The 9,748-nt window shown below is 45.3% G+C and overlaps 1 protein-coding gene across 1 annotated transcript in view; it reads right to left on the bottom strand.

Moving 5' to 3' along the window:
• Positions 1–9,748, bottom strand: part of LOC122556243 (collagen alpha-5(IV) chain-like) — a 277,942-nt gene that overhangs the window by 161,385 nt on the left and 106,809 nt on the right. Inside the window, exon 15 of the mRNA XM_043702860.1 lies at positions 6,092–6,151. Within this exon, the coding sequence (XP_043558795.1) occupies positions 6,092–6,151 (60 nt within the window). The remainder of the gene's footprint in view (positions 1–6,091; positions 6,152–9,748) is intronic.

Genomic DNA, 9,748 nt, shown 5'->3' on the forward strand with positions numbered 1-9,748 from the left:
CAGGAACTGATCCTGAATCTATCGAACTCTGGAAAATAATCACCAACACATCCACGATTTCTCGAGCCACCTCCTTCAGTACCCTGGGATGTAGACCATCAGGACCCGGGGACTTATCAACCTTCAGACCTTTCTCCTTCAAATCTTTCTCCTCTCACCTTAAAAATTATGCCCCTTAGTTTTGAACACGTTAACCCGCGGGAAAAGACCAGTGCTATTCACCTTATCTTTGCCCTCTTTTACAGCACTCCCCATGGCCCTACCATTCATTTTGTAAGTGATGCCCTGGTTTGTCTTACCAAAATGCAACACCTCGCATTCAATTAAATTAAACTCCATCTGCCACTAGTCAGCCAATTGGCCCAATTGATCAAGATTCCTTTGTAAATTTAGATAACCTTCCTTGCTGTCTACTATGCCACCAATTTTGGTGTCATCCACAAACTTACTAACCAAGCTCCCCATATTCTCATCGAAATTGTTTATATACTGTAAATGACAAACAACTGTGGACCCAGCACCAGTCCTTGTGGAACACTGCTGGTCACAGACCTCCTGTCTGAAAAACAATCCTCTTCCACCATCCTCTATCTCCTACCATCAAGGCAATTTTGTATCCAATTGTTGAACGCTTTGTCAACAGCACAACTCACCTCATTAATATTCAGTCTTCCATCTAACCAAATGAATCAAACAAAGTTGACATTGGGAAAACTCAACAAGGAACTGACGGATTCAGATCCAAACAACCTCCGTGTTGGACAACAGGCACCAGTATTGGAGAGGATTCTGAGAGACAGGGTTCATGACTACTTGGAAAATCATAGTTTGATTAGAAATAGTCAATATGGCTTTGTGAGGGGCAGGTCATGCCTCACAAATCTGATTGAATTCTTTGAGGATGTGACAAAACATGTTGGTGAAGTTAGAACAACGGGTGTGGTGTACATGGATTTTAGCAAAGCATTTGATAAGGTACCCCCATGGTGGGCTTTTTCAGAAAGTAAGGAGGCATAGTATACTAGGAAATTTGGCCGTCTGGTACAGAATTGGCTGGCCCATTAAAGACAGAGGGTGGTGGTAGACAGAAAGTATTCAGCCTGGAGCTCGGTGACCAGTGGTTGGCTCTGAGTCCTCTGCTCCTTCTGATTTTTGTAAATGACTTGGATGAGGAAGCGGAAGAATAGGTTAGTAAGTTTACCAAAGACACAAAGGTTGATGGAGTTGTTGTTAGTGTGGAGGGCAGTTGTAGGTTGCAACAAGACAATAACAGGATGCAGAACTGGTCTGAGAAGTGAGGACTGCAGATGCTGGAGATCAGAGTCGAGAATGTGGTGCTGGAAAAGCACAGCAGGTAAGACAGCATCTGAGAAACAGGAAAATTGACGTTTCGGGCATAAGCCCTTCATTAGGAATGAGGCTTGGGAGCCGGGCTGCTGAGAGATAAATGAGAGAGGGGATTGTGGGGCTGGAGGGAAGGTAGCTGGAAAGCGATAGTTCGATGAAGGTGAGGGAGAAGGTGATAGCTCAGAGAGGATAGTGGAGCGGATAGATGGGAAAAGTGATGGGACAGCTCAGGAGGGCAGTGACGAATTGGAGGCTTGGGACTGGGATAATGTGGAGAGAGGGGAAAGGAGGAAGCTATTGAAATCCACATTGATCCCGTGTGGTTGCAGGGTCCCAAGGCAGAAGGTGAGGTGTTCTTCCTCCAGGGGTTGGATGGTTAGGGTTTGGTGATGGAGGAGGCCCAGGACCTGCATGTCCTTGGTGGAATGGGAGGGGGAGTTGAAGTGTTCAACCACGGGGCGATGGGGTTGGTTGCTACGTCTATCCCAGAAATGTTCTCTGAAATGATCCGCAAGTTGGCGTCCTGTCTCCCCAATGTAGAGGAAACCACGTCGGGTGCAACGGATACAGTAAACGCCATTGGTGGAGGTACAGGCAAATTTCTGTCGGATGTGGAAGGATCATTTGGGTCCTTGGACGGAGGTGAGGGGAGTAGTGTGGGTGAAGGCTTTGCAATTCTCAACTTTTCTCAATTCTCCCCTTCCGCCGCATCTGTTCCCAGGATGACCAAGTCCACCTTAGAAAATCCCAAATGGCATCCTTCTTCCAAGATCGCAATTTCCCCTCCCACTTGGTTGATGATGCCCTCCAGCGCATCTCCTCCACTTCCCGCACAACCGCCCTTGAACCCCACTCCTCACAATGCAACAAGGACAGACACCCCCCCGGATCTCACCTTCCACCCCACTAACCTGCGCGTACATCACATCATTCTCTGCCACTTCTGCCCTCTACAAACGACCCAACCACCAGAGATATATTTCCATGCCCACCCCTATCAGCATTCTGGAGAGATCATTCCTTCAGTGACTCCCTCGCCAGGTCCACACCCCCCACCAGCTCACACTCCACTCTTTTCCCATGACTGAAATATCTATCACAAGGGAACATAATTTTAAGGTGATTGGAGGAAGGTTTCGGGGAGATGTCAGAGGTAGGTTCTTTACACAGAGCGATGGATGTGTGGAATGCACTGCCAGCGGTGGTAGTAGAGTCAGATACATAAGGGACATTTAAGCGACTCTTGGATAAGCACATGGATGATAGTAAAATGAAGGGTATGTGGGTTAGTCTGACCTTAGAGTAGGATAAAAGGCCAGCACAACATTGAGGGCTGAAGGGCCTGTACTGTGCTGCACTGTTCTATCTCAGGGCACACTCCATGTTCCCTACATCCACAGACATTAGCCTGTGACTGCCTTCAAGAACCCTCATTCCACATCTCTGTTCCATTTACGGCACGCTTCAGCTTTCAGTGCTGCACCTTGGGCAGTATAAGCAATTATCATTGTAATTGCCCAGATAGGTTCCTGTTCACAAAAAGCAGGACAAGTCCAACCCCACCAATTCCCATCCCATCAGTCTACTCTCGATCATCAGTAAAGTGATGGAAGGTATTACTAACAGTGCTATCAAGCAGCACTTGCTCAGCAATTTGGAGATAGTAAGGACTGCAGATGCTTGGAAGTCAGAGTCGATAAAATGGGGAGCTGGATAAACACAGCAAGTCAGATAGCATAGGAGGAGCAGAAAAGTCGACATATCAGGTCAGGATTCTTCATCAGGATTGAGGAGGGGGAAAGCAGCTCAGAAATCAATAGAAGGAGGAGGGTGGGGCTGGGGGCAAGGTAGGTGGGATGGTGATAAATGGATGCGAGTAGGAATCATTGTGATTGGTCAGTGGGAAGGGTGGAGTGGATAGATGATTGGGAAAATGGACAAATAGGTCAGGTCAAGGAGGCGAGAAGGAGCGGGAGGGCTGGATGTGGGATGAAGCTGAGATTGGGGAGATTTTGAAGCTGGTGAACTCTACGTTGAGGCCATTGGTCTTTAAGCTCCCAAGGTGGAATATAAGGTGTTGTTCCATCAGTTTGGGTGTGGCCTCATTTTGACATTGGAGGAGGCCCAGAATGGATGTGTTGTCAATGGTGTGGGAGGGGGGAGTTGAAATGGCTGATAACCTGAAGGTGGTGTTGATTGGAGCGTAGAGAAAGCAGATGCTTGCAAACTGGTCCCTGAGTCTGCACTTGGTCTCTCCGATGTACAGGAGACAACATTGGGAACAATGAATGCAATACACCAGGTTAAAAGTAGCGCAGGTGAATCTCTGCTGGATTTGGAATGATTGTTTGGGGCCTTGGATGGAGGTGACAGGGGAAGTGTAAGGGCAGACATTGCAGTTCCTGCTGTTGCAGGGAAAGGTGCCAGGTGTGAATGAGAGGCTGGTGGAGGTGTGGAACTGATGAGGGAGTTGCAGAGTGAACGGTTCCAATGGAAACCAGACTTTTCTTGGACCTGACCTAACCTATTGATCTCTCTGCTCACCTATCTGCTCCACCCCTCCCAGTGACCAATCACAATCACCCCATACCTGCATCCACCTACCACCATCCCACCCATCTTTCCCCTAGCCCCACCTGCCTTCCTCCATTTATTTCTGTGCTCCCTTCCCTCTCCCGAGTTCTGAGGAAGGGTCCTGACCCAAAACATCGACTTGCCTGCTCCTCCGATGCTGTTTGACCTGCTCCAGATTTTATTGACCCACTCAGCAATAACCTACTCAATGACACCCAGTTTGGGTTGCCTAGGTCCACTCAGTTCCTGACCTCAATACAGCCTCGGTTCAAACAGGAAAAAGAATGAATTCCAGAGAAAAAGTGAGAGTCAAAACCCTGGCTAGAAAGGCTGTATTTGACCAAGAGTTGTATCAATGATCTCTTGCTCAACTGGAATTGTGGAAAACTCTCCAATGGTTGGAGTCATTTGTTTTTATTCATATGCATACCTGGCACAGAGGAAGATGGTTGTAGTTGTTGGAGGTCAGTCATCTCAGCTCCAGGACATCTCTGCAGGAGTTCCTCAGGGTAGTGTCCTAGGCCCAACTATCTTTAGCTGCTTCATCAATGACTTTCCCTCCATCATAACATCAGAAATGGGAATGTTCGCCAGTGATTGCACAATGTTCAGCACCATTCACGACTCTTCAGATACTGAAGCTGTCCATGTCCAACTGCAACAAGATCTGGACAATGTCCAGGCTCAGGCTGGAAAGTTGCAAGTGGCATTCACGCCACAAAATGCTAGGCAAGACTACCTCCAACAAGAGGTCAGTGATGAAGGATGGCAAAAGTCTAGATTAGAGTGGTGCTGGAAAAGCACAGCTGGTGAGGCAGCATTAAAGGAGTAGGAAAAATCGACGTTTCGGACAAAAGCCCTTCATCAGGAATGAAGGCAGGGAGCCTCCAGGGTGGAGAGATAAATGGGAGGGGGGGGGGGGGAGTGTTGGTGAAGGATTGATGATGGCCTAGTGGTATAACCACTTGGCACGTAATCCTTGAGACCCAAGTGATGTTCTGGGACCTGAGTTTGCAACCCACCATGACAGATGGGAGAATTTTAATTCAATAATAATCTGGAATTAAGAGTTTAATGATGACCATGAAGCAATTGCCAATTGTGAAGGAAATCCCATCTGGTTCACTAATGCCCTACAGGGAGGGAAACTGCCTTATCTGGTCTGGCCTACGTGTGACTCCAGACCTACAGTAATGTGGAATGGGCAATAAATAATGGGCCGAACCAGTGACACTCACTAAAATAAAAGAGAATCTAACCATCATCCCTTGACATTCAATGGGGGGTATTGCTGTCATTGAATACCCCACTATTAACAGCCTGGAGGCTCCCATTGAAACTGAATTGGACCATACAGCGGTGACAAGAGCAGGTTATTGGCTGGGAATATTCCATCAAGTAACTCACTTCCTGACTCGCTAAAGACTGTCCACTATCTGCAAGGCACAAGTCAGGAGGGTGATGGAATATTCCCCATTTGCCTGGATGAGTGCAGCTCCAACAATAGTCAGAAAGCGAGACACCAACCAGGACAAAGCTACCTGCCTGATTGGCACCACATCCACAAACATTCATTCCCTCCATGTTCTGGTATGAAACTCTAAAGTCTTCAGACCCACTCAAACCATTGACTATTATATGATCTATAAGTCACGGTAAACGCACAATACTGTTAATTCATTCCTTGCTCTCCATTATTTTCCAGAATAGAATAGCCTTTATTGTCACAGATACTCAATGAGTATAGTGAAAAGTTTAAATGTCACCAATTACCGAGCCGACTTAGATACAAACGTACCTAGCACAGCTTCTTCAGTTAATTATACTTGAAACGTAGCTCCCTATTTAGATAGAATGTAGTAGATGCTTGACACTATAGCTTGTATCAATGAGCCGCTTCGACAGAAACCCTGGTTTTCATCTCAATAGAAATCAAAACCAGACAAATTTCCTGCAACAACTGATCTGTAACAGCAGTTTTATGTCCTGTCGATAGGATGAAAATTTAGTCCAAAACTATCCTGACACTAAATCCGTCTTTCAGTTACCATTTCCTTTTCACTAGTCTTAAACAACGTAATTAATAAATATGCAAGAGAACAGTGATTACTAAGTGCAGAATGTTTTCCCCCTGAAATATTCAGATCTATTTCTGGAAATCATTTCCTACCAGGGCCCCTGGGTCCCCTCGTTCTCCTTTATCTCCCTTCCATCCAGGTGTGACAGAGCCCTGCAAATTAAATCAGGAAATATTTTATTATCAAAATGCAAACAGCATCTACTGCCTTTGGCATGTATAAGCTGACTAATGCAAATAAAGACATTTTGTTATTTCCAAAATTTACTGTGTTATTTACATTCTTTTTTAAAATTCAGATTATGACTAAATCAACATGTAGTTGACTACATCGAAATGCTCCTCCTTAACAAGTGAACAAGGTCAGAGGTCACACGACACCAGGTTATGGTCCAGCAGGTTTATTTGAAATCCCAAGCTTTCTCAAGGAGCGCTGCCCCTTCATCAGATAAAGTGAAGAGAAGCACACAGGCACAGAATTTATAGGCAGAGAGAGTAAAAGATCATACAAATGGTGTGAGTGGAGTGTTGACAGGCTGAATAACAAGTCTCTGCAGGCGATCAAAAGTGTCAGATAGTGTGAGTAAAGTGTCAACAGCTGAGTAGCAAGTGAAGGGATGACCTACAATCTGATTAATTAAGGCAGAGAGATAATTATAAAATTTTTTTAAAAAGATGGTTCTAGAGACAAAGTAAATAGCTGGAATAACATGTTAGAAATAAGAGTCGCATGCCAAGGGTCTAACCAAAGTAACAAGTAATCCAAAACTGTTCAAACTAGTTAAGGTAGCGAGATCGTAAGTTATCAAGGTGACGGTGTCAAAACATGACAGTGGGGAAGATTTTACAGATACACAACAGCATGGTGGGGTCACATATAGCGTGACATGAACCCAAAATCATGGTTGAGGTTGTCTTCATGGGTTTGGAACTTGGTGATCAGTGTTTGCTCGGTGATTTTGCATTGTTGTGTATCTCAAAGGCCACCTTAGAGAACACTTACCCAAAGATCAGAGGCTGAATGCCTTTGTCTGTTGAAGTGTTCCCTGACTGGGAGGGTTCACTCTTGTCAGGAAATTGTTGCGTGGTGTCCATTCATCTGTTGACCTCACCAATACAGCATGCCTCAGGGCATCCTTGCCTGCAGTGTACGAGGTAGACAACAATGGCAGAGTCACATCAGTATCTGCCATGTATGTGGTGGCTGGTGTTTCCATGTGTGATGATAGTAAAATCCATGTCAGTGATTTGGCATGTCTTGTAGAGTTTACTGTGGCAGGGTTGTGTGGTTGATGTTGTCCTGAAGGCTGTGTAGTTTGCTGCAAACAAAGGTCTGTTTAAGGTTTGGCAGTTGTTTGAAGACAAGAAGTGGAGGCATAGGGATGATCTTGGCAAGATGTTCGTTGTCGTCGATGACATTTTGAAGGCTGTGAAGAACATAGTTTCTCTGCTCTGGGTGATAAAAGATACCTTATCGGTTGTGTCCTGTATCTGTCTTTCAAGGAGATTGTTGCAGTTTTTCGCTGTGTGATGTTGGACCTGGCAACCGATGAGTTGAGCATCATATCCCATTCTTATGAGGGTGTCTTTCAGCATCTTCAGGTGTCCTTGGAGTTCCTCCTTGTCTGAGCAGATCCTGTGTATATGGAGGGCTTGTCCATAGGGGATGGCTTCTTTAACATGTTTTGGGTGGAGCTAGAGAAGTGCAGCATCATGAGGTTATCCGTGAGCTTGTGGTAGAGTGAGGTTCTGAGGTGTCCATTCTTGATGCAGATGCATGTGTTCAAGAGTGAGACTGATTCTGAAAAGTAGTCCACGTTAAGTCTGATGGTGGGATGAAACTTGTTGATATTGTGTAGTTGTTTCAGTGATTCCTCCATGAGTCCAGTGGAAGAAAATGTCATTAATGTATCTGATGTATAGCATTGGTTGGAGGTCCTGTGCTGCAAAGAAATCTTTCTCAACCTTATGCATGAAGATGTTGGTGTACTGGGATGCAAATTTGGACCCCATGGCTGTTTCAACTCGTCCATGCCGACCAGATATCCTAATCTAATGTAGTCCCATTTTCCAGCACTTGGCCCATATCCCTTTAAATCCTTCCTATTCATATACCCATCCAGATGCCTTTTAAATGCTGTAATTGTACCAGCCTCCACCATTTCCTCTGGCAGCTCATTCCATACACACACTAACCTCTGTGTGAAAAAGTTGCCCCTTAGGTCCCTGTTATATCTCCAACATGGACAGACACCTCAGAACCTCAATCTACCACAAGCCCACGGAAAATCTCATGATGCTGCACTTCTCGAGCTTCCACCCAAGACATGTTAAAGAAGCCATCCCCTATGGACAAGCTCTGCCTATACACAGGATCTACTCAGACAAGGAGGAACGTGGTGAACACCTGAAGATGCAGAAAGACACCCTTACCCCCTCACAGAACACGATGCTGCATGCATTGGTCACGTGTTCTGACGTGCCACAGCAGAAAACTGCAATGATCTTCTCAGAAGACAGACACAGGACTCTACCAATAGCGTACCCTTCGTCATCCAGAACTTCTCTGGTGAGGAGAAACTATGACATGTTCTTTGCAGCCTTCAACATGTCATCGATAATGATGAACATCTTGCCAAGATCATCCCTATGCCTCCACTTCTCACCTTCAAATGACTGCCAAATATTAAACAGACCACCATTGCAGCACAGTACCCAGTCTTCAGTTCAACATTGACCATAACATCATGGAACCCATTCACGGCAACCTCTACAAGACATGCAAATCATCGACATGGATACTGCTATCACACATGACAACACTACCCACCACATACACGTCAGATACTCATGAGACTCTACCAATATTGTCTACCTCTTGCACTGCAGGCAAAGATGACCCGTGGCATGGAATATTGGTGAGGCCATGCAGATACAATGACAATGGATGAATGGCTACTGCGCAACAATTTCCTGACAGGAATGTACCCTCCCAGTCAGGGAACACTTCAGCAGTCAAGGAGATTCAACCTCCGATCTTTGGGTAAACGTCCTCCAAGGTGGCCTTCAAGATACATAATTTTCCTGTGGGAATGAGAATCACCGAGCAAAAACTGATCGCTAAGTTCCGTACCCACAAAGACAACCTCAGTTGTGATCTGGGGTTCATGTCGCACTACACATAACCCTGTCATACTATCCTATGTTTATAAAATCTTCCTGACTGTCCTGTTTTGACACCATCGCCTTAATAATTTGGTATAATCTCTCTACCTTAATTAGTTTGTCCACCTTTGGTTAATCCCTTGTCATGCAACCCTCATACCAGCCATTTGGTTTGTCTCCAGCACCATCTTAATTTAATTTTTTGTGGTTATCTCTGTGCCTCAGTTGATCAGATTGTAGGTCATTCCTTCACTTGCTAGTCAGCTGTTGACACTTTACTCACACTATCTGACACTTCTGATCACCTGCAGAGACTTGTTATTCAGCCTGTCAACACTCCACTCACACCATTTGTATGATCTTTTGATCTCTCTCCCTATAAATTCTGTGCCTGTGTGCTTCTCTTCACTTTACCTGATGAAAGAGCAGCGCTCTAAAAGCATGTAATTTCAAATAAACCTGCTGGACTATAACCAGGTGTCATGTGACCTCTGACCTTGTCCACACCCAGTCCGATACCAGCAACTCGACCTCATTGTTAGCAAGTGAAATGAAGAAATGTAACAGTTATATTTACGGGTGATA

This window comes from Chiloscyllium plagiosum, chromosome 13, assembly GCF_004010195.1.
Source record: "Chiloscyllium plagiosum isolate BGI_BamShark_2017 chromosome 13, ASM401019v2, whole genome shotgun sequence".
NCBI classification, from domain to species: Eukaryota; Metazoa; Chordata; class Chondrichthyes; order Orectolobiformes; family Hemiscylliidae; genus Chiloscyllium; species Chiloscyllium plagiosum.